Source organism: Cyprinus carpio, chromosome B20 (assembly GCF_018340385.1).
Source record: "Cyprinus carpio isolate SPL01 chromosome B20, ASM1834038v1, whole genome shotgun sequence".
NCBI classification, from domain to species: Eukaryota; Metazoa; Chordata; class Actinopteri; order Cypriniformes; family Cyprinidae; genus Cyprinus; species Cyprinus carpio.
Genome location: NC_056616.1, coordinates 29,740,710 through 29,767,159, shown reverse-complemented (window position 1 = coordinate 29,767,159; position 26,450 = coordinate 29,740,710). Strand labels below are relative to the sequence as shown.

Sequence of the window (26,450 nt, the reverse complement as noted above, 5' to 3'; positions counted from 1 at the left end):
AGGGGCCGCAGCTTTGTTTCTGGGGTTTCGGGGGGGTTAACGGCCATGCATTTCGGCGGCTTAGCGCCATCTGCTGTCAGAGAGTGGATGTGTTTTTACTCAGAGCCGTCTCTCCACCTCTCACCATGGCGGCTTCATCATCCAAGCTTGTTTACCTCAGAGCGCACACAGCATACAGTGGGTGTGTGCATTTGTGACCACGTTTCTGGGAATACCGTAATACTTTAAATGCATTCAAAATTCGGAATAAATTGGTAATAATTATTCTCGGGTATTTTGAAGTGCCACGATCACAATATTGTGCAATTCATTATCATGATATATTCGCATTACCGACTACCGGTCACGTCGACCACAGACTCATTATCATCGAAGATCTTCTGCCACGTTTGCATTCATAGTGACGTTTAGAGTGGAAAACACGGCCACGTTGTTGTTGCAAAAGTCTTCCTGCCATGTGTTGCTTTGTGTTTTGCAGACTTTTGTTTCTGGTCTCATGTTAGGGACACTGCGTCTCCTTTTTGCAGTAATTATTAATTCCTTGGTGTAAGTTCTGCAATCATTCTTATGGTCTGACTTCAAATCGCGAACCTAATCATTAAGTTTCATTAACTCACATTGATTGTGCTCTGCATTCTTCATTCCCCAACGTGAACAATTCTACCACATTGATTACAAAAGTCAATAAAGAATGATGAGATTTTTGGATGCTGGGTGACAAACTCCCTAGAGGCTAAAATGATACGGTTTATTATTATTTTTTTTTGGGAAAATGACAAGTTTATGGCTCTGCGACTAGAGATTATAATTAACTAGGGAATACCTGCTCTGCTTGAGCGTCTGCAGTGCTAAATGGCTTCTACTCATGCAGTGAAACAGATGCAGTGCTACTCCTTAATCTTCCGTGTGCTCCGCTCCAGGCTGGAGACATGTGAGCAGTCATAATTCAGGACTGGTACCGGTGCCATCATATAAAGCAAAAAAGACATGTCATAGATCTCAGACTGCCTTAAACAGTACCATCATAGCACTTTGCAGGCGGCAGTATAGAAAGGCTATTTTAAGCAATAGCCCACATTCCCCCCCCCCCATGCACTTCCTCCTCTCAGTATGTGAACTGGTTATGTATTTATGGCTGCAGGTAATATCAGTATTGGACTTATATTCATTAACTACAGCACAATTGTTGTACAAAAGTTTTGAAACTGCTTTTTTAACCAACACTCCAGTTACTCTGACCTTATAATTGCAGACAGAGATGTCCCAAGTTGTGGTTTTGGACTGGACGGGGTTGTGTGCATAGTGAGAGAAATAACGAATGCTGTTGTCTTTATTTGACTTCCTCCGATCCTTTTAACATCTCATCAAGGTCACCTTAGGATCATGAGAGAACAGATTATCTTTACTTAGAAAATAGTGTCATTCGACAACGTAATGTCTGTCTCCAGAGTTTTGAGGAAGCATCTGCTACGATAGCAGGCTGCGTCGTCTAGTTGAAATTTAAATCCCGGTACTGCATCCGCACAGTGTGCACTGAAACACTTAGGGATAGTTCATACCAAAAATTTAAATCCTTTTTATCTTCATTTTCTCACCCTCCGGGGTGTTTCAAACCAATGGTATGAGTTTCGTGATATTTCTTTCTTTCAAAATAGGGTTGTGCACGGTGAGGACAATTTTTCCCACCGGGTAATCGATTTGTGACACCAACACCGGTAATACTTTGTGTCACCGTGCGGTTCCCTCATTTTCACGCCCTCTCTTTTCCTTCGCTTTCCTTCACTTTTCAAAATAACTGTAAGCAGCGGCATACACATTTTACCTTTTCACTTTCAACTAGCGGCCCAATTCGGTGGTGAAGCAAATCGTTCGTTTTTAGTTTCTTTGAAATTTCCCTCTTTTCCTCGCTTTCCGCTTGCTTTTAATATAGCTTAAAAGCGAATTCAAAAATTAGCGGCAGTTCAGCGTCAATTGCTTTAATTGCAACAACAAGATACAACTCAAAAAATTACTTTAGCCTATATATAAAAAACACTGGAACTTTTTTCCACCACCACAACTTACCATAAGAAACAAAAGACAATAAGACACCATGTTTTTTTTATAGGAAGAGGCTTATGTCTAGATATAAAATAACAAATAACTACATAAAGTTTAAATATGTATTACAAAACTGGAAATCGGGCTAGGAAAAACATGTATAATATATAACCAATAAATAAGAAATGTAGACACGTTTTTGTTAGCAAAATGAGTAACAAAGCCCAGATAAAAGGCCACAAACAGGCGCTTTTGCGTTTTTGTTTGCGAAGTACTAAATTATCCGCCATCATCTTGTCATGTCTCGCCGTACTCTTGTCTGTCAGCTCGACTCACTCTCCTCACTGGTAATAAATGAAATCTGATTTGTGATGCGGACTGTCCGTCCGGCACGCTGCATTGAGGGGCCGCATTCAGTTTTTTTTAATTGTAGTTCAACAACTCTCGCATCCTCTGATCATTTACTGAACTAAATTATTCTTGCTTATTACTATAAAAAAATCAAAACGACGTTGGGGGTTCGGTGCCACGGTGGGCAAGTGACGTAACCGTATGTTTGCCGTCAGTCACAGTCTATCGCGGCAAGCCTACTTCAAAAGAAGATATTTTGGAGAAGTTGAAGTAGGCTGTAGTTGCTGGTCCCCATTCACTTCCATAGTGTAGAAAAAATTTTATGGAAGTCAAGTTTAAGGAGTAGATTTCACCCATTTATGGGAAATGTGTTCATTTATTCACCCTCATTCCATCAACATGTTTATTTTCTTTCTTTCTGGTTAGCTTGAAATTAATTATTAGACAGAATATCTGAGCTGCTTTTTTTTCCTAACCTTTAAGCTGAATAATGATTATAAAGCGTCCAAGGTATGATGAGTAGTGAGGAACACGTTATTATAATGTAAACTATTCACTGTGAGATATTTTTTAATATGCCCATCACCAAAGCTAACATTTATTTGATCAATTATTAAGTAACAAACTGTGATAGAGTGGAATAGTATTAGAATTAGAAAGCTGTTTTTCTGGTATTGAAAAAGTTATTCCTGTAGTGGCAAGCAATTTCAAAACGTTTTCAGTGTCACTGAGAATCCGTCTGTAAGCTTTCTAGCTACTTTTCCGTAGAAATAGTCTTTATGGTTTTGTATCAATTTAATGCATTTTGTTAGGTGTGATACAATACACTTTTACAGTTATGGATGCAAACTATTGTTGAAAAACTGAATTTCTATTAATGCATGTTAGAAAGGGAAAAAACCAATCGTTGCTCTCTAGAGATACTGCCTTGGATTGCTTTGAGGATGAAATTATCCACTGCTCCAGGGGTCGTTTGTATCAAAGCACAGGAAAGAAAAAACGGTGGCATTTCCTGATTAAAATGCACATCAATGGCTCTCTTTGGACATTGGGTCTTTGATGACTGGAACTAGGCGACCAAAAGATTACTGAAATAGAAAGAGAACACAACAGATCAAAATCAGTAATTTTCAAAGGCACAAGATTTGAAGCCAGGCATATAATTAAAGCAGTGTTTTCGTTGTGTGAATCATTGGTTAAATTATTCATCTTTCTTTTCCACAGTGACTTTAAATGCATTACATTTTCGATTAATATTTTAAGACATATCTGCATATTTGTGGTAGAATATTATTTCTGGTGTGTTGTTGAGGATTCTTTTATAACTTTTAAAGTGTTATATTAACAGTCACAGTGCAGAGAGGACATGATTTTCGAAATATATACTAGCAGCATAGCGGGCAGATGGAAGATGGAGGTTAGCCATTTCTACGAGCATCTGGACCACCCACGGTTTTCGTTTTAACAATCTTTGAGTGTAAACGACATTGGACACAGATGTTTGTATGTTTAAGAAGCAGCTGAAACCCTGATTATGCCTAAATAAAACTGTGATGTCATTGTTTTTTGGTCTTAGGCTGTGAAGACATTGTGGCAGACAGCATCTCTCTCTGACTCTGTGGTGGCCAGCCTGAAGTGGAGCTCACAGCCATACGGCTCCAAAGTGGGTTCATCGACCAGGCCATTCACTTCCTGTGTGAGGAGTTTCAGCCAGGTCTGACCTCGACTGTCCTCTACGAGCTTAGCACTGAGAGCACCTGCTGTGGCTATTCAGTCTGATTACCTGCAGGTGATGACCTACACCAATTCACCTTGAGTACTTTTTGGATTTCCCAGTGCAAGATTAGCTAGTTTTACTAGATATGCCAAAAATGAAAATTTTGTTAACTAAATGTGAACAATAAGGGGTTGTTCACATACGGCCCGTTATTGGATCCTCAGACAAAATATTGTTTATGTATGCAAAAAATCTGATTGAAAAACTTAATTTTCTAGCTCAGTAGTTCTAACAACCTACTTGTAAGGTCTTTTACACATGAGTTTTTTGGTGCTGTTACTTTCAAGGTCAAGCTTATTTTCTCTCTGGAAACATACAGGGGTACCTGAATCACATTGCCACTATTGGGAAATTTGTTTATTTCAGTCCCACAAATCATTGCAGGGGCTTCAGGCCTTCCATTTCAGACGCAGCGTGTCAGTATCAGTATCTATCGATCTCTGTTGATCAGGGCTCCCTTCTCTTAAAGGTCACCTGTTTGTGTTTTTAGACAAATGGTCAGCAGCTGTATCAGATGACCCCTTAAGTCTCCTCTTGAGCTTATATAGAGGCTAGAGCTGTAACCCCATCTGGATTTGGCCTGGCAAACAGAAGTCTGTTAGCACCTTCACACTCCTGTGTGCTAGCTGTTCAACATTTACAAGTCTCGGTAACTCTAGTCTGGGTCAAACCTGTTGAAATGATCTAATCCCTGTAGTGACTAAGAATTTTTAAACAAATATTAACAAAGACTAGCATTGTTTTTGACAATAAAAAATGTTGTTTTTATACTCTGCCTCAAAAAGGGGGCATTAACTGATTGATTCATTGGCATGGTCATTGAAAACCTGTAAATATCAGTGAATTTTGAGCTTGTTCATGTCTGAAAATGACTTGGAGTAGAGGTAAAGTTTGTTTATCGACATTGATTTTCTGTAATTAAAAACAATAGGTCAGATTTATTGATTTGAATACATTTTAAAGTGCTGTGGACTTGATCAAGACATACAAGAGCGTTGGTCATGACTAAAATCCTGTTCACTTTCTCTCGCCCGTTATTTCTGTTCTGCACTCTACTGCTGTAGTCTAAAAGGCAAAAAGCCCAAAAAATATTTAAGAAAGTGTGGCCACCTAGATATTAAAAATGTAATTTTGTTTGAGGGTTAAATCTATGTCCAGTTTAACCTGGATCAGTTTCTGACGATGAATGAAATGAGATTTTGGCTGTGCAATATTCTCATTAAGAGATAAGATTGGTAGGAAAATTCATTTTTCTCAGGATTTTTACCTTGTACCTGGTACCCGCAGGACCTGCTGCTATGAAAATACATTGGTTTTATATATCCTGTTTTTCCTTCAATATCGTCTCTGTTGTATACAGCAGTCTTCTTCAGCCTTGCAGCACTGACTAAATTCAGTAACATAAACTGGTACTGTTCTTCTCCCCTCTTCACAGGCCAGTGAACAGGACATCCTCAAGTATGTTGTAAAGTGGGGCGAACACCAGCTCATCAAGAGGATGGCCGATAGAGTATCACATGCAGACACTGATATATTACTAGATACACATTAAAGGAATAGTTCATCCAAAAAAGGAAGTCTGTCATTTATTTACACACCCTCATGTCGTTCCAAACTTATGTTGTTGTTGTTTTTCAAGAAACCAAGTATTTATAAACACTACATTTGAAAAATTTGGTTTCGATAATATAATTTGAATGTTTTTTAAAAGAAGACTTGTGCTTAACACAGCTTCATTTTATTTGATCAAAAATACAGTAAAAACAGTAATATTGTGAAATATTATTACAATTAAAAATAATGTTATTATATATATATATATAGATATATATATATAATATATATATATATATATATATATATATATATATATATATATATATAAAAAACATTATCCATTACTCCAGTCTTTGCCTTCAAAAATCATTCTAAAATATTGATTTGCTGCTCAAGAAAATCAATTTTGAAAACAGTTGTGCTGCTTATTTATGAATAAATGATACAATTTCTTCTAGAAAGTTCAAATGAACAACATTTATTTGAAATAGAAATCTTTGTATCGCTACAATGTTACTGTCACTTTTGATCAATTGAATACGTCATTGCTGAATTAAAGTATTCATTAAAAAAAAAATAATAATTTCAACGGTACTGTGTATTTCATTCCAAGAATCTTTACATGACTTATTTCATACAGTGACAGTGCATAATGGCCATGTCTGTCAGACTCCAAAAATTGGTGGAATATTTATGATAAAATATCATAACATCTTAACATGAATATCTTAAAATGTGGTCCGTTTGTCTTGTGCTGTATTTAACTTGAATTGTAGTGCACAAGTCATATTGACTACTTTATGATGCTTTTGGGAGCTTGATAGCCTGTGTCCCCATCCCACCTTCATTGTATGGAAAAGAAGCAGTTATCACATTCTGCTAAACTACTTCTTTTGTGTGTTCCACGGAATGAAAAGTTTTAGAATGACATGAAGGTGACAAAGTAATGTTAGGATTTTTTTTTTTTTCTTTTTTTGCCTGAACTATTCCTCCATCTCCTCCACACACACATTTCTATGGGCCGAACTTTTTTTTCTGTGCCTACTGAATTTGTTCCCTGTTTCCACCTCTTGCTATAGATGGTGGGTCTGAACTATGCCAGTCTAATGATTTATTCCCCAATCCTCCTAATGTCTAGTAATGAGTCTGACTGGCTCAGCTCTGAGAAAATCAGGCAAGTGCTCTGCAAATACAGAAGCGTAGCATATGGCTGGCGGCTGGCTCCAGAACCTGGGTCTGCAATTGCTCTGTGTAGCCCACAGAATCAAATACCCAGACCTAACACTATTCTGAACGTTTATAGCTGGTGCCAAACCGTACACCAAACACAAATCTCTGATTGCTTTCTCCCCGAACACATTCTAAAGGGAAACAGCAATGCAAACAGATTCACCTTCATTTTGTCGTTACGTAGTTTTATACATTATACTGCTTTGCTGTCCTGAGGTGTAGCTAGACATTTAAGGGTTCCAATGCAAGTGCAGCATCCTCAGTGCAGAGGAGCTTAAATTCCTCGCTCAAGGGGCACGTCTGCCAGTCCTTGGAGCTGCATGGCGATACCGCTAATCCTCTGGAAGCCACACACACCCTCCCACCCACACCATCTTTGTCTAATCTATATTGTGGGCTCGAAAAGGTTGGGCCACCGTTTCTCTCCAACTCAAATTCTTGTGTTGTTGTGTGTAATGTTTGAAACTGTGTGTTTCTGTGTGTTCCCCAGAGCCTAACCTGTTAAGTGGTACTGCACATAGTGTGAATAAACGTGGCGTGACAACGAAGGGATCTGGACCTGGAAGAGCTTAAAGAGATTCTCTCTCCACTGCTGGGCTGCTGCTTTCGTCAGAACTGAGCACATGTATTACCAACCACACAGTGGGGTTTTTTTCTTCTTTGACACTGTGAAAGTGTGATGTTTTGGGGGTGTCTTCTGTTAATGTGTATGATCTTTTTTGGTTTATACAGTTTAAACAGGAGCATTAAGGGGGCACGGTCACACTGAGGATTTTAAGCACACAGAATTGATTGTTTTTACCTCCATGCAAGCTTCGCTTTAAATTGCAGTTTACAAGTTCTTTTAAAATATTTCTGGGTCCAATAAGACTTTTTTTTTTTTAAATCTATAAATATTTTATCTTTAAAATATTTTATCAGCAAGGATATTTTAAATGGACAAGTGACAGTTAAACATGTATAATGTAACCCACGTTTTTAAATAAATGCTGTTCTTTTGACATTCAATGCATCAAAGAATTCGAAAATGGTCATGCTTTCAACACAAACAATGAGCAGCATCTTTTAAACTTTTTATAAAAAATATGCAAGTCAGGATCATGTGTAAACCACCAAAATCCGTTCTTTTCCCTACATGTCTTTTTTCAAAGAGATATAAGAAAAGAAGCATTTTAAAACCTATTATTGCCTCAAATTTTTTTTTTCCCACCAAACTTGAACTCAACATCCTTAAACTAAACTGTGAAGCATCATTCTGGGAAATATGCTTACATACCAAAAAACTATGAATGTAAGTGATGATCATAAAACATCAACTTTTGAGTGTACTTAGCCCAGTGTTGTACATCGTCGCAGTAATTTAATTTAATTACAAAATAAATGTAAAATGATAATCTGCTTACAGTTTACCGAGAAAAAAATTATGTAATTAAATTACGTAAACTTATGAAAATGTTATTATTACAAAGGGGGTTACATCTGAATTTTTAACACAGACACACACAGCTTTATTAATTTCTTTCCCCAAATTGCATTGACTCTCTAAGAATTCTAATAAGACACCAATGTTTTCAGGAGTATAGGACACATGCCTATTCAATAAAATGATTTATTTTCTATTTGGGTTTATGTTTATGCTTTATTTTTCAAATCAGTGTTTTAACCTTAGAACGATCTCAAAGTAAAAAGAGGTGCTAATATAAAGAATCAGTTGCATTACTTTAAGTAATTTAAGTCATTGAAAATAGTACACTACTCAGTACATTTTAAATAGGGTAACTTGTAATCTGTAACCTATTACATTTTCAGAGTTACCTTCCCAACACTCCTCTTAGTCTGTAAAATGCACAGAAATTTGTCATGGCTGCCACAAGCCAACTGGGTAGGCGTAACTTTTTGTTTTTCTGTACAGCTCACACTGATAAGAATGACAAAAAATTGTGATATTGATTGATGTATGAATGGGTACATACTCTGATTCTCAGTACTCGGCTCAGGATGTAATATTTGCTAGAGGAGTAAGAAAACAGATATCCCAATGTGCTAATGCTCCAGCCAAATTACATCAGCTTTCAATCCTTCTTCGGGGACCTGCTCTCCGCGCTCTCTCAAGTATTGGTAAAGGCTTTTTCTCTGCTTTTTAACAGATGAAGAGGGGTCCTGATCAGCACCCCTCCCTCTGACATGCTGCCCACAGCGGAGGGAGGCAAAGCCAACGCCTGGCTCCGGCGAAGAGTGCTGGCATTTATGTCCGCCCACGGTTATTCTCTCCTTAAGTGGAGGAGGCCAAGGTAAGGATACAGTCCTCACCTCACATACAGCAGGGTGGTTAACTGTAACATTACAATTGAACAGTGGAGTCAGAAGAGATGATTAAAAGATAAATTGCAATGAAATGATACCACCTATAAGTAAAGTAGCATTTCTTCAAAAATACAAACTTTAAATCATACCGATAAAACTTTTTTTTTTTTGAAGTACTTTAAAATTTTTTATAGAATGTAATTTTTTTATTGACATCAATTGGAGAACTGTGAAGTCAATCTTTTCAAAAAGGCAGTTAGTTTATAAGAAAACCTTATGCCTGTCCTCCTCCAAGGCGTTTTTGGAGGAGATGAATGGTTTGAGCAGACTGACCTGGTTAGGCTGCCGCATGGTTCGTATGTGCCAATGTAAACCCGACACACACTCTACAGTGGTAAACAATGCCGTCCCCCATGTGTTGTCACATGATCAACCACCAGCAAATGGCTGGCAGCCAGAACAGCTCCACCGTCCTGTGGTTGCTATAAATACCAGGTGGGTTAAACACTCATTCATGGCCTTGTAATGATGCACATTCTTCTTCAGCCGGTCTTCAAAACTAGCCTATTATATATCTGTATGAAATGCTCAGTTAGATACAATGATGGGCGGTGACATCCGTTTATCAAGTCATTTTTAGAGAGATTTGCGATTTAGTACAAAGGCCAAGTAGATCATGTCCCTAATCTAGATGTAGTCTCGAATCCCTAAATCAAACCATGAGAAGTTTGTTTTCTCAAGTTAATTTTGCTATTCTTTTGGCAAGAAGCTATTCAGTGTTTTTTTTAGGTATATATAATGTGAGTGGGGAACATTGGCTTTGTTATGTTGGCCAAGCTTTGTGATCCTGTGGGTGTTATATAAAACAATTCATTTTTTTTTTTTTTTTTTTTTGTTTTTCTTGTCATGCCCCATCTTAGTATTAATGTGTGTTTTATCTGCTGTGTAATGTTGTTAACTTCTGATGCTTCTTCATTTTGTATTTGGGCAACATTAATAAGTCATTCACTGTTTCCCTTTTATCACCCCTGTCTTTCAAGTGCCCAGGTTGGCAGGTAGTGAAGGGAAATGAATCCGTAGGCTTGCAGGAAGCTGCGTCCCACGGACCAGTTGCCAGCGATCGTATGCTCTGAATACTGTGGTGATGGGCGCCACAGGTCAGCTACGCAGCCTGCAGATCCGTGTGCTCAGAGAGTTTGGCCTACCTGATGGGGCTAGGCATACCTCTAGACAGTACCCCAGCACACATCCGTGGTTGCGTGGAGACTGACATGTGTTGCTATGGCTACGCGTGGAATAATCTCTGGACTTTTCCATTGCAGTTTAGTAATTAACCCCGGACTCTGCATTGCATTCAATTTATTTTCCAGTGACTGCGGCACTCAATACTGATTTTTGTTTCAAATAAAACGATTAAAACGGGAGAATTTTGTTATTCAGATTTGAACAATGTGTACAACAATGTGTTTATTATATATACTATCATACAAAAGTCAGGTATCTAATGCCTCAGCAAGGCTGCATTTATTTGATAAAATACAGTAAAAACAGTAATATTGTTAAATATTATTACAGTTAAAAATTTGATATAAAAATAGGTTTGTGTGTGTGTATACATATTATTTTTTATATATATTATATGATATGTTAATCTATATTTAACATTTTAATTAACATGCAAATAAAAAAAATTAAATACAAGTCTTATTAACAATATTGTTAACTATAGTTTACTGAGAATGCAATGTGTACTTGCAATCTGACAAATTTTGGATGGGAATAACTGCTTCATGTACTTCTTGCATCACTCATGTTGTTTTTTGACTAGCAAATTTCTCCAGTTACCTATGCTCTTGGTTTAGAAGTTCCCTGTAGCTCTTGAATTGCCTTGATAGCTTTTTATTCTCACCATTAAGTGGACCATTGAACCTACGCTTGTAGCTTGGGATAGGATTCGAAACCTCGTTACATACCAACAGTCTATTAAGTTTTTTCTTATTGTTGAAGCATGTATACACTAACCCATTGCCCTCATGGTTACATGTGCTGTGTTTCAGAATCCACACAATTCTTTCCCAGGAGCGTTTTGAGACGAGAGTCCCGTCCCTGGCCTGCGCCCTCCAGGTCGCTGCGGGTCAACATCACACCACTGTGGATATCATGTTCACGGACCTGGAGCTCTGGTGGCTTCCATCCCCCCTCTGCCCCTCCTCTCTCACCCTATCATCCCCCGCCACCCCGGGCCATTAGCCAGCAGCAGTATACAACGTGCTGGAGACCTCGGGTCCCCACCCACCCCCTCCAGATCTTTCGCCTACCATTGCAATCATGCACTCCTTCCAGGCATCCCTCTTCCAAGATGGGGCACTAATTCCACCGGGGGGGAGAAATCTTCATCCTGACAAGCAATGGTGATTAATACCAATATATATTCTAATATTAGGCTGAACGAATGACCTAAAATCACAATCTCAATTAATCTCAAAACATTTTACCTCTATTCCAATTAATGAACGATTATTTTATATTTATTATTATTTTTTTGCACTCGCTATTTATTAAAGGTTTTCTTATCTACGTTGTAACAATATACTTAACACGTAGTTAGGTGGGATTTTATTAGCTAATGACGGAGGGGGTGTGCGCTGGAATCTGTTGGGTGTGTAAATATTGACTAGAATAATGAAGTGCTCACAAGCTCTGTTGTGATGGGTGATATCATGCAATAGAGATGATACGATGTAGTAGTAGTACTTGTACCTATTATATAATTAAGATCGTATTATATAAGTTATATCTACTTGGTCATTGTTCTAGCAAAAGCACAAAAGGCTCTAACTAATATCTAATACGATATTATATAATATACAAGTACCTCTATAACGACCGATATACCATGTCAATAACCACTAAATAGTGCTTAATTACAGTCAAATGTAGCTGTGTCCATTAAAATCACCAACTGATGTACATGCACACCCTTGCATTAGTGTAACATAAAATCCAAAACGTATAATTAGTGACAGCTATGATCCGTACGTTCACACAACCTCTGAGGGACGTAGGCGTTCGTGCGATAGAACCAGTAGTAAAAAAGAAACAGATAATAAATTTACATCGCTCATGTACACCGGGTACGTCAGAGGGACAAGGGTCGGTGGGAGGAGGAATTGGAAGTGTGGATTCATTAGAGTCATGTTCGTTCAGTCCCTAAATTCGACATCAGGAATTGGTATTCAGCAGCCATTTAGCGGGTCAGATGAAAGAGTTCTCCCCCCCTTGCAAAAATATAGTGAGCCCACTTGGAAGAGGGCTGCCTGTGACGGATGCATGATTGCTGGGTCGGAGAAGACTGGACGGAGGTTGGGTGGGACCCAGGTCCCACCCTCTTTTCTACTGCTGCTTGACTAATGGCCCCTGGGTTATCGTGGAGTAGGGTGAGGAGAGGGCAGAGGGGGTGGAAGCCCACCAGAGCCTCCAGTCCGTGGGGAACATGCTCTCGCACAGCTGGTGTGCTGTTGACCCTGCTAGCGACCTGACGCGCAGGACGGACGGAAGCATAGTATCCAAACGACTCTCCCTCGAAAGAATTGTGTGGATCTGAAACACAGAAACAGGGCCCTGAGGCAATGTTAGGTGCATAACATCTTCAACCATGAGACGTATGACTGTCGTGGTATGCTGAGAGGTTTTGACTCCCTTCCAAGCTACCAGCGTAGGCTTCAGATGGTCCTTAATGGTGGAGAATAACAAGAGTACAAGCAATCAACACTCAGACGCTCGAGACTTCTAACCCAAGAGCTAGTAACTTTGGAACTTTGCTCTTCAAACCCCCTTGCGTGATTGCAGACGCACAATGACTGCAGTTCTTCCATCCAAAATTTGTCAGATGCACAGTCACACATTGCTTCTCAGTAAACTCTAGTTTAACCTATTTTAGTTATAAGACTTGATTGAATTTGTTTATTTGCATGGTATTACAAATGTTAAAGTTAGATTAACTATCATCTATAATATATATAAAAAATAAGAGGTATACACACGACACAAACCTCTTTTTATATCAAAGTTTTAACCTGTACTAATAGTTACATATTACCTGTTTGTAACTGGTATTTTATCAAATAACTGCAGCCTGGCTTGGCATGGATACCGGGTGGGGGGGACGGTTGTATGAGTAGTTATCATGAAACACATTGTTGGACATCATTTTCATCTGATAACAAATTCTCCCTTTGAATCTGTTTTTATTTGAACAAATCAGTATTATGCCCGCAGTCACTTGAAAATAATGCATGCGTCAGAGTCCGGGTAATACTAACTGACATGAAAGCATACAGAGTCATCGGTAGCCATAGCAACCATGTCCAGTCTCCACCAAACGGAGTGCTGTTTACCGTTAGAGTTCTGCACCACCATCCGGTTGCCAAACTCTCTCCACACGCCTCGCAGCTCGTATCTGCCTGTGGTCGCCCTCCCCTTACCACACGTTCCAAAGCATACTCTCGACTGCACCTGGTTCCGTGTGACGCAGCTCCTCAGCCTGACGGATCATTTCCTTCACTAGTTCCAACCTGGTCAGCTGAAACAGGACATGTGATAAAAGTACCGCCTCTTACTCTTTAATTGCAAATCAAATGAAGAAGCTCAGAACGTTTAACAACATATACACAGCAGATAAATCAACATAATACAAGATGGGCATCAATATAAAAAAAAAAAAAAAACAAAAATGATCTGTTTTATATAACCCCCACAGGATTCACAAAGCTTGACAGCAACATACAGCCAAGGGTTTCCCATCACTTAGTATGTACCTAAAAAAAAACGACTGACTAGCTGCTTGCAAAAGGAGTAGCAAAATTAAACGGTTGAAAAAACAACTTCCTCATGGATTTATTTATGGATGCGAGACTACATCTAGATTAGGAACCTGAATCTACTTGGGCGCTTTGTACGAAATCGCAATCATCGGGAGGTCTAAAATGGACTTTATAAATCTGAGTCACCGCAATCAAATTAGAGAATGAAACATTGAATACAGATAGATAAAGTCTAGGATTTTGGAAGTACCGCGGAGAATGCATCATTAACAAGGAAAGAAAAGAGATGAGTGTTAAAAAAACTCGGTAATGGTCATTTAGGCAACCAAAGACGGGGAGCTTCTGGCGCCGGAGCCATTTGCTGGTGTTGCATCATGTACCCACCCCTGGTTGGGAACGGCATTTGTCTTTACCTCCCTGTAGCGCCACGTGTGGGTCGCGTTCGTACCTCTGTTTACATCTCTACGATCCCCTGTCCTCATTGACGGCCCTCCTACCCGATGCCCTGGGGTGAACAGATTTGGGGGGGGGGGGGGGGGGGTGTAGCTGGTCTGCTTGAAGTGGCAGGGTGAAGGGCGTTTAAATGCCCCACAAGATCCGTACAGACAGAGAGACCCTGTGTTGGCTCTCCCTTAGTCGTCTTGCGGCTTGCTGCTGTGTCAAAGAAGTGACGGATTACCAGGTGCACCACCTAACAAGGAGAGGAGAAGACAATGAACACTAGACCACTTACAGCTTACATTCAACTATACCCAACATTAAGCAAAAAACCTACCTTTTCCTTCTGCTGCAAAATAATGCAGGTGGTCAACCTAAGCTCTGTCTTCATTGTCCATATATTCTGAGGAGGAAATTAAATGTTAACGTTACATTTGAAATTCAGGTCGAATAAGAAATCGGAAATTAGTTTGGTTTCACACACAGTAAAAGATGTTGGTACCATTTCACTATACTACCCATGGATAATCTCCAGCTGCTGAACCGATGTTAAGTTGTTTCGGGCCGACATCAAGAGGTCCGCGACCATCAGCCCCTCCGTGCTTGCTCAGCCTGCATTGTTAGACTTGCCCTTGTTTTCATACGCCAGCAGGACGGGTGTCCATCTCATCCATAAGGAAAAGACACTCCAGCATCTGTAAGAGGACCTAAGCAATAGAAGCAAAAACATAGACAGAGAACAAGTTGTGTTTTTTTCATGTTTATGTGTTGAATGATACAGAACACTCTGTTAAAGGAAAGTTTAGTCACCCCCATGCCATCCTGAATGTTCATGTCTTTCTTTCTTCAGTGTTAAAGAAATTATGGTGTTTTTTTTTTTTTTAGGACAAACATTCCTGGATTTTTATCCATCATAGTCGACTTTAATAGCAGCCAATGGGTGAAGGTCTAAATATGCCATCGTTCTCTCGAAACAAACGGCCACGAATTTTGTAACACGCCTGACCTTTTTCAGCGTTACTAATGTGACGCAGGTCAGTCGCGGTGTGTGCAAGATGAGCATTTGTGGGTTAAAAAAGTAGGGTGGGTAAAAAAAATATATGATTTAGTCGATATTAATTATGGGGATTTTTTATGGACACGATTTTGATGATCTTAAATACCAAGACATCAATTAGTGTTAGCCTACGTAACGACCAGTTAATGGCACGTTACACAACAAAGGGCACTGTCCGGCATCCAATGTATCACACATAAGCATGGTGCCTTTGGTTACTATGAAACAAAGGTAGTCTTAGATTTCAAATTCTCTCTATTGGTATCCCCCACACCCCCCCACACCCCACCCTGCCCCCACGTATTCAAACGATAAAAATTCCGTTTTTAGCTTCTGGTTAAATCTGGAGTGACGGATTACGGTAGCCGCCTCAAGATCAAACGTTTTGCGGCAGCGCGTGGCGCACGTGAACTAAATCATCTCTCCACATTAATACCAGCTTCAGCACAAAATAATCCTGAGTCATGGACGAAAATCCAAAAGGTAAATTTAAACGGAAAGAGTTCAACTTTACAATCTGTATCCTGTCTCATGTAATCACTCCATCTGTGTTTCAGCTGCGCAAAGATGTCAATATAACAGCTTGTAAACAATGTCACATAACGTCACATTTACCTCCGAAAAAAAATTTGGTGACCATAAACATATAAGTCAGAAAAATAAACTGTAAGAGAGAGGGCATCATTTTGCTAAATATATATGCACCAAATAAAACATATTTCATTATAATTTTAGTAGTTCTTCTGTTTAATTTATGTTTGAAAAATTTAAGTTTGAAGAAGTTTTAAGATAATAACCACTATGGTTTTATATTAAAAAAAACTAAAAAAATGAAGTAGAAATAAAGTAACTGTAACTTTATTATTTTAAAAACTTAAAGTGTAATTTTAAACAAATCAGTAAATTATTTAACCTTTAAACATGATAGTAATGTAGTAACAACAGACTTTTTTTCCCCCTTGAGAAAATTTGGCATTTACTTTACCTCAGATATATTCAAAAGAATCAATATCGAATCGAATCGCAAGATTGTGAATGAGAATCAAATCGAATTTGTGTCAAAACCCAGCCCTATTAAAAAGTATAATTTTAGAAAATGACTGATCTTTTCCCGCTAGATAAATTATTCCCTCGGCTGGGATAATGTTAGAGCCCTTTGAAGCTGCACTGAAACTGCAATTGTGGACCCTCTCACCAAATTGGCTCCATTGAAGTCCACTATATGAGAAATTCCTGGAAGTCAACTAATCCTGTTTAAGCAAGGGTACAAAAGCAGTATTATCTAGTAAATCTCCTCTGTAAGGTGTGTTTGAGCTGTACCTTGCGAGTCGGTGCAGGTGCAGAGTTTTTGTGCGCCAGGCAGACGGCCAGAGAACACCGCGCCCTGTAGAGTCCGGCTCCTCCCCTCGAGGCCTTATCTCTCTCAGCCTTGCAAACCTGAGCACGACACCCTCCTCTGAGGAGCCTTCAGCTTCTTCCTGGTGTTGGCCGTTTACAGGTGGATGTCCCGTTGACCTGCACCTGATGGCAGAGAGAAGGTCACCAAATCTTGATCACGGATTCCTCTCTTCCTGTGTAGATTGTTAAAAATCATTTCTCACAATTCATATACAACTGAGTTGGCATTCTCGCTAACAGCAACAAAACAATGTGGTGCAAATTCAGTTTAGCTCGATTTCTGCAAATTACAGCTTAACTGAGACAGATGAAGCATAAGAGATGAACCAATTCCCAATGAAAACCTCTTTCAGACATGCATCATCTAACAGAACTACTGCCACCTTGTGGTGAGACTTCAAAACAAAGGCATATCTAAGCTCTAAACAGCTAAGGCATTGAGCCTTAAAACACTTATTCATTGGACAAACAAGTAGATTTAGGCTTGGCTGTCCACAATAAAATGGACTGAACAGGGAATGAATAGAATTAAAAATGGCATGTCATGTTTCATCCTTTCTATTTAGCAAGACCAAACAGTACACATTACAGCAAACAGTGAGTACCTTCTCATCAACAGGGCTCTTCAGGTTCTCATTGTTAATTTTCTTCTCATCTCCATCATTTTCGACCTCACCTTCACATCCTCCTCTCCTTTGCATAGGACTTACTTTTTTGTAATGGGTGGCACTGATGCAAACAATTCAGAAAAGACCTTCACAAAATGTATAATTGTTGTAAACACTGTAAATGGCTTTACTGTCACTTTTGATCAGTTTAATGTGTCCTGGCTGATAAACTTTGCACTCATTTTCATACTAAATTATCTGTAATAATGCAAAAATCGAAGCAGAAAAATGTATACAACAACATTACCTGCAATATCTGCAGGCATATTCCAAAGGAAAGGTGTTTTATTCATGCACGACTCACAGATCATCTCTTGCGGCTCCACACAGTCTGGGACACTACGCAGCCTAAATGCTGAGAGAAACACACAGAGGTGTTCTCAAACATTTCAACCTGAATGCATTTATGCTCCTCATCTACACACACGGAGAACACTAAACCATGTCATGTCCTGCCGGACTGCAATCTGATTTGATACTAACCCGACCATGGAACCAGTCCTCACACACAATACACTGAATCATCTCATCTGGAGCCTGAAGAGAGAACAGGGTTCATATATGCATGTAATCTACTCAATGTAATATAATAAAAGCACTCACAACACAAAATCTGAATACGGGCTCATAATTAAAAAACGTTTATTTGCAATGCAACATACAATAACAGAATAACAGACAACATTATAGAATGCAAACTCATTACCTCATCCTCTGGATCTGGGTAGGGTCTGTCACATGTGCAATACAAGCCAAAAAAATTATGGCTGTATTTGTTCCCTGAATTCACTTTCTCTTATCCTGTACAACCAGAAATCCATCAGATTAGAAAAAATCGAATTAAAAAACGCAAAAGACACAAATTTAACTAACAGCAAAACGTATCTACCGCAAATAGCTTGCACTCCATTTCCCCAACTTGTCGTTTCCACAGTCACATCGAAAATTTCTGTATTAACAACAAAGTCTTGAGTGCAGCTTAACTCGTAACATATCACAATGCCTCAGCCGGCACAATTTGAAGTAATATCTGTGTGTAATTGAATCTAAACAATCTAAAAACAATGATGCCTATAATTTCTTCACATTAACGTTATGTTTTATGTGACGGTTCTCACTCAGGTCTTCACTCTCACTGCCTGTAAGGCAGCTAGTGCAAATGCATCAAGATAAACAGCTAAATAATCCCTCTGTCATACTGTCAAAAATATACTGATACAAATTAGGCAAAATAGTTTTAAAATGCACATGGAACCCCTTCAGCAAACTATCAAACAATAAATGTCAGATCCAATCAGGCTCTGCTTAAATGGGTTAAAGCGGCAGCAAATGTACCTTCTAACATAGTATCACGGCTTCAGTGGATATTATAGATGGACAGTGGGAATATTCACCTCTTGGTATATAGCTCAAAAAGGTCATGGCCTTCATGGCACTTGTAGGAGCATGCCAGACAGATGCCAGCGGGCTCTCCTCCCTTTGGTGTGCAGGTGTTGCAGGCATACAGCGCCTGGCGCTTCAAATATCCCTGGTCAGGACATATAACTTATTTTTCATTTGAGAACATTCATGTAAATACAGAGCATTTGCTGATAACTATTCTTAAAGGCATCTTGCTATTATTGTTATTGCAATAAGGTTTATCTCCAACAAATAGACGCAGCATCTACGATTCAATATAAATAATGTCTTGTGCTAAACCCAAATCAAAACATTTGCAAGAATTATGTTGAACACCAAGAGGCAATGGGCTGTGTCAAGGTATGACCCGCTTGCTGAAAACGGATTATTTGAAAAGTCTGCGTTCACATAAAGACGTCGAACCTCTGGATACGAGCATTTCTCTGAATCACTCCCTCCAAGAACAGCGGAGGCTTCATTCTCAAGTTCTTCAATCCTCCTCCAAGACGTACCACCAGAGATACAGTAGCCTCATCCTCTCCAACATTTGCCGCCATCCTTTGCAGAGATGAGCGCAAAAACAAAATTGGTTTCTAGTTCATGTTCCAGGGCACGCAACGAGACAACGAACTAACTGAACTGTCAGCGAGATCACGTTTTACTGGCGACGGTGGGTCCCCTGTAATAGAGCTAAAAGAAAGATGTAGGAAAAGTGATATGCAATTTGACATTACCGAACATATTTTCGGGATTAACTCTGACAATAACACAACCAATGCTGCTTCCGGTTTATGCAAATACAAGATGATTTTGGCGGGAGAGTTGTAAAATAGAATTTATTATTTTTAGGGGTCTCTTTTTCTGACTAATGTGTATTCATACATCACACCCACATTAACTCAATGATTCCGAATAAACAGAAAAAAAAAGGGAATTTTCGCAAAGCTAATTTGATAGATCAGAGTTCAAAGGTAGATCAGTGTTTTGCATGTCACTCATTATACCTGCTTATAAATAGTGTGTCACTTACTGGCACGATTATATATATATATATATATATATATATATATAATATATATATATATATTATATATATATATATATTTATTTAAAAATTCTTCAGTTGTCACATTTTTGCATGGTTATGTTCATGTTTATGCTTATGTTTGCATTTTGTTCATTGTTATATTGCTGCCTGTTGCAGTTATTTGTAAAATTATGTAATTAGTGATAATAATATTTCGAGGGATGTTGCAGTTCAGCATGTAATTGTAATCTATTCCTTCTATTTTATAAATAATTTTATTAGATACTCAATATTTTTTTTCTTCATTTTGTTTCATTAATACAGTCCATTTTGCGTGTTTTTTCCTAGTGAGATCTGGCAACCGAGTTACAGTGTGTACTGCAATATGGCGGCGTGCGAGCTGAAGGGAGAGCTGAAGTACCGAGATGGATTGACAAGCCAGTTTACAGTGCAAGCAGATGGCAGTTTGAAATCAATGATAACTGGCATCAAGAAATTAAATGCTGATATATCTGAAGTTTTGACGGCTCTTGTTGAACAAGAAAGGGGCTCAGTGGAAAACAGCACAGCAGGTGTAGATGGTAAGCTGCTAAAATGAAGACTGGCTTGCTTATGGAAAACCAACAGACTTAAATATATATATATATATATATATATATATATATATATATATATATATAGATATATATTATATATATATATATATAAAAAATACATACAATAAAGACTACGAAAGTGGCTAAAAGTCTCCCCTCATATGACAGCGAACTCCTGAGAACTTTAACGATACTGCCCTTCTGTCGTTTAAGTAGTTACCCAACTTTTATTTAAGTTACTTATTTAAAATACTTTTTTTACTTCAATAAGCCCTATAACTATTAAGTCAAACGTCATATATTGTCATAATTATTTTATTAAATTGTCTCATTTTGTAACTTCTTTCTATTTTTTGAAACCCATGTTGTAGATGAAGAGGAAAGAGGACAGTGATGAAGAGGATAGGAGTACAGAAATGGCCACCAAAAAGTCAAACTCAGAGCCTCCAAAAAAGCGGATAAAAACCTTACGTTCATGATCTTCAGAACTGTCATTGTTTTGTTATGGCCTTTATTACATAAAGATGTGGAAAAACCTTTTTGTCAGCCACAGTTTCAAGGCTATGTTGAGATTTTGCCTTAATTTGTTCCCATTTTTGTTGATGTATTTAAAGTATAACCGTGTAAAAGGAAAATTATTTTATCTATACATTTTTCCTTTTGTAAAATGTTACAAATTGGCAGGGATTTGTTCAGCTTGTTCAGGTTTCTTCAGCTAACAGGTGATAATAAACTACTGTGCAATAAACTGGAATCAAACTGTCCAGTAAAATGTCTGAGTTTCTGATTGAGAAATCAATGTAACAGTTACAAAAGAACACAGACTCCACGTTACATTTCTTTATTGAGTTGTTTCAAACCACAGTGTATTAAGATTGCAATGGAAAGTTTCTTAAACAAATACCCATTAAACATTATAAATTCACAGTCAAGCCCTTTTAGACAAAAATTGTTTGCCTTTTTATGAACATTCCAACAAATGAATAAAAGACACTGTTGACAAAAAGACATGATTTTAAAATCCAAAACACTTGGGTCTGTGGCACAGGCTGAAGTTGAGAAGTTTGAGACCCAATATTGTGTGCCAGACTTATCACAACCTAACACACCCAACAAGTCTAAATAACCTTTTGCATTTCTTATGCAAGATTAGATTACTCACACTGTAAAGTGATGCAGATATCCCTCAACAATAAGACACAAGATTGAGTTCACAACTATTCCACACAGACATGAATACGAACGATTTGCTTTCTGAAACACAGATGTCTTTTCTCTGAGGACACTTGATTATCACTATGATACGTGAAAATAGTATTTATCAAATAAACACAAATTAAAGAATTGGAGAAAATACTCTTGTCATGTCTAGAGCTGACAAGAAATCCTATTTGAACAAAATACTAATAATGAAATGTATTTTTAATACAAAACCTTCCTAATTACACAACTCTTTTTCTTTGTTCCTGCCTTGAGAGCATTTTTATATTTAAAACAAATAAAAGAAAGACTGTTATAAACAAAAGGAAAATACATATGTGGCACCACTGTCCATGGTTTTCTTATTTTCCACCAATAAAAAATCCACTGGAGTTGAAAACAAATCCCTGGAGCATTAAAGTGACACTACAATTTCATTGGCCTCATAGTACGGAAACAATTACAGTTGTCCACACTAACGAATCTTTATTCATCTTGATTTATACTAAATCTACCCGCCATTAGACGTGTAATTCAAGTAGTACACACAGTTCAACACACAAGCCCCATCAACATTCTCCACATCTTGGGACAATGGCTTAATTTGCCTCAATTTATGCTACTTAGATTTCATTTATCAAATTTAATTTCAATTATAAAAGTTTTTTTTTTCAGTGAAATCAAGACAAAGCTTCTAAAAAAAAAAAGTACCATAAGACTGAGCCAACATGGAAAATATTTCTGGATCCTGTTATAAATCTACTTTAATTAAATGTGGACCAATTTTTGCCATTCAGTTTGAAAGAGTACGAAACATCACCTACAGTCCAGTTTTTTTTTGCTAAAAAATACACAATTAAAACTGGTGGGGGAACTGCAAGTGACTCAAACAATTAGTTGATAAAGAAAAAAAAACATTACAAAGAAATTAATCCTAAACACATTCCCCTTTTAATTCCTACACCAAAAAAAAAAAACAATATTCAGAACTTAAGTCTTAAAAAAAGAATAATCTTATTTATGAATGCACTTTTGTATTGCCCAACCCCTAAGACACCCAAACTGTATGGCACCTCCTCCTCATCTTTAACAATCACTTCAAGTGTCAATCAGCTGCAGTCTGCTGATCTGATTGGAGGCCTTGGCGAAGGTTTGGTGACGGTTGCAGAGAACAGCAAGGCAGATGGGCAGAATACAGTATCCTACAGTCTTGGGGTCTGTCCTTGTGCAGGAGTAAAGAAAGAGGAACACCTGGAGGTAGGGAATGAGGAAAATGGTGGCCCACACCCAGAAGGGCAGGAGGAGAAGTCTCGTTTTCAGAGTCACGATCCATGAGGTTGAAGATGGGGAAGAGGAAGAAGCATCTCCTGACCTTTTTGTCTGCGCTCCAGCCGCCTTTTCTTCTTGTGCAAGTGCAAGCAGGTTGTATGTTTGGCTGATCTCAAATATATAATACACGGCAGCGACACTGGCCAACAAGTACAGTCCGACACCTATCCACCCCATCCGCTGGCGGAAATTCATCATTCTCCATGCTCTTCTCTGGAGAAACAAAGACAGATGCACAGGATGACAAGAAACCAAACACATGCTTGTGAAGTCACGTGATCAGTGCTGGGATCACTGCTGAATATTCAGGAAATAAAAATCAAATCAGCTCAGCTTAAACTGTCAATCATCACTGAAAAATATAGCAGTATTGTTATTAAATACTTATTAAATATACTAGTTAATATTTAATTATATATAATAAAAATATAACACTAAAGTATTTACTTTTCAACCAAAAACATTAACTTCCTTGATGTTGTACGAAACACATTTCTACACGAATTATTAAACTCTAGCTCGAAATATTAAATAAACAAAGAGGAAGTCCTTCAAACACAAGAAACCTCACCATCTGGAGATTTCTCAAAGCTGTTGTGTCATTATATAGCGACTCGCCCCCATCGTATTCACTAAACACATGATTACACGTGAGTGTTACTTACTCTGATCACACGATCAATCCATTTTGCGCGGTTTTCAGGACGATATGTTTCTCAAGTCAAAACACACACCGCTGTCACAGGATTGTTGTCATAGGACTCACTTCCTGGAATACCAACATCCGGGAAGTTTCCCGTGAATCTTCGCTGACTTTATTATTAACCGCGCAAACTGTGCTCTACTGCCCCCCAGAGCATCACTGTGTCATAACCACGCCAGAAATTATAATACGTGTACACAGGTGTGCTGTTAGTGTAACACCAACAGTTTTACCAAGCACAAATTCACTACACAGGACAAATCACTATCTTACATGACAGTTAGCAGTTGTAAAATTACAAGAGAGATTTAAAGGACCACAACAATTTTGAGATTAGAAAAGGATTTAAACTGTAGTCAAGTCTAGCTTTATTGTCATTCTGCTATGTGTGGACATACAGTGGAGCGAAATGTCATGTCTCACAGGACCACGGTGCTACATAAATAAACATAAATATAAACATACAACACTAGACATAAAAACTATTTTTAGACCTACATTGCTATCTTTCAGAAGTTGTAATCTAACTAGACATATAAATAGTTGACTATACATACACAAAACCTAAGACAGACTATACAAGTACTTTACATAATAACTGTACATGATATTGTGCAAAAGAGGTATTTAAGGTTAAGAAGCAAGTAGTGCAATATGATTTGTGGTGCATTCACAAGTAAACATTTGTGTTATCTTATTAAGTTTTTGTAACATGCAATGTTTATAAGAAAGTGTCTGGTGCATATAGAGAGAAAAGACTATGTTTCTCCAGGTGGTTTGTCCAGTCCACTCACTCAGAATTGCACAATGTTCTTGAGATGTGGTGGGATGTGGGGGAGAGAGGATCCTGGTTTCAGGAGCTAGGGTTGTGGATGCGGTTTCAGAGGGGGGTGAGGTGATTGGAATTAAGGGCTCTCACAGCCCCCAAAAAGGCTGTTGAGCACACTTGCAGAGTGGGCTCTGATGCTCCGGTACCGTCTTCCTGAGGGCAAGAGCTGGAAGAGACTGTGAGAGGGATGGGTCGGGTCCTTCACAATACTGGTAGCTTTACTGGAGCATCGTGCAAGGAAAATATCAAGAATGGAGGGGAGAGGGGCACCAGTGATCTTTGCAGCTGTGTTTATTGTCTGCTGTAGGGTCTTGCGGTCAGCAGCACTGCGGTTCCCGTACCAGACAGTGATGCAGCTGGTCAGCACACTCTCAGTGGTTCCCCTGTAGAACCACACACACACTCTCAATGGTTCCCCTGTAGAATGTGGTGAGGATGGGTGGAGGGAGACTTGCCCTTTTAACTCGGCGCAGGAAGTAGAGCAACTGTTGCGTCTTCTTGGAGCGTGATGTAGTGTTAGTGGTCCAGGTGAGGTCTTCTTAGGTTATGTGCACCCCCAGGAATTTAGTGCTGCTGACTCTCTCCACAGTCGAGTAGTTTATGGTCAGTGGGGGGTGATCAGCAGAGTTTCTACTGAAGTCCATCACGACCTCCTTTGTCTTACTCACATTGAAGGACAGGTTGTTTGCGCCACACCATTCAACCAGCTGTGTCACTTCCTTTTGTAGGGTGTTTCATCATTGTTGCTGATGAGACCCACCACAGTAGTGTCATCAGCAAACGTGATGATGTGGTTAGATCTGAACTTGGCAGTGCAGTCGTAGGTCAGCAGCGTGAAGAGTAGCGGGCTGTGCACACAGCCTTGTGGGGCACCTGTGCTCAGTGTGGTAGTGCTGGAGGTGTTGTGGCCAACACGGACTGACTGAGGTCTTCCGGTTAGAAAGTCCAGGATCCAATTACAGAGGGAGGTGTTTAGACCCAGCAGCTTTAGTTTGTTGATGAGCTGTTGTGGGATTATTGTGTTGAATGCTGAGCTGAAGTCGATGAACAGTATTCTAACATAAGAGTCTTTGTTTTCTAAGTGGGTAAGAGCCAGGTGGAGGGTGAAGGAAATGGCATCGTCCATGGAACGGTTTGGACGGTATGCAAACTGGAGCGGGTCAAGTGTTATGGGACGATACTCATTCAGTCCCCATACCCTACCCCTAAACTTCACAGAAAACATTCAGCATTTTTACATTTTATAAAATATATACAATTTTGTGATTTATAAGCTGTTTTCCTTAAGGGAATTTTTTTTTACTATACTTCAGGGGTTATATTTGTTATAATTTATGCAATTTTATATAATTTATTTTCTATAATATTTATAATATTTTGAAAGAATTAAAAGAGCCGTTTCATGCTATCCTTCCTTGTATAGTTTGTTCAACTGACTGAGGTTGATATAGTATTTAGAAAGTAATTAGTAATAAGCAGTGTTGGACAATAACTAGTTATAGTTACAGTTATACAGTAATATTACTTTGTGCAGTAACTAGTAGTGTAACTAATTACTAATAAAATTTCAGTAATAATAGTTACCATCCATAAAACAGCTAGTTACTTAGTTCTGATGCCTCAATGCCTACTGATTTGAAGTCCAACAATCCAATAATTCCTAGATTTATTTTCATAATTTTTATGACTCATGAACACATGATGTCACCAGAGCAGCAGGCA

General features: G+C 38.6%; 1 protein-coding gene, 1 long non-coding RNA gene and 1 pseudogene across 2 annotated transcripts; 1 reads left to right on the top strand and 2 right to left on the bottom strand.

Annotated features, from left to right (window-relative positions):
* Positions 1–12,462: 12,462 nt before the first annotated feature.
* LOC122140989 lies at positions 12,463–19,601 on the bottom strand (annotated as a pseudogene).
* An 853-nt stretch (positions 19,602–20,454) lies between these two features.
* Positions 20,455–21,439, top strand: LOC122141087. The gene is made up of 2 exons (XR_006157537.1): positions 20,455–20,652; positions 21,039–21,439. It is a non-coding gene; the product is annotated as an uncharacterized LOC122141087 (long non-coding RNA).
* An 892-nt stretch (positions 21,440–22,331) lies between these two features.
* On the bottom strand, positions 22,332–24,013 carry tmem251 (transmembrane protein 251). Its single transcript, XM_042747007.1, has 2 exons — positions 23,862–24,013; positions 22,332–23,409 (listed from the first exon to the last, which is right to left on the bottom strand). The coding sequence occupies exon 2, from the start codon at positions 23,392–23,394 to the stop codon at positions 22,966–22,968; it is 429 nt and encodes a 142-aa protein (XP_042602941.1). The 5' UTR covers positions 23,395–23,409; positions 23,862–24,013; the 3' UTR covers positions 22,332–22,965.
* Positions 24,014–26,450: the final 2,437 nt, after the last annotated feature.

Bases quoted from the DNA above. Each gene is read 5' to 3' on its own strand.
- tmem251 (XM_042747007.1), bottom strand. From the start codon at position 23,394: ATGATGAATTTCCGCCAGCGGATGGGGTGGATAGGTGTCGGACTGTAC.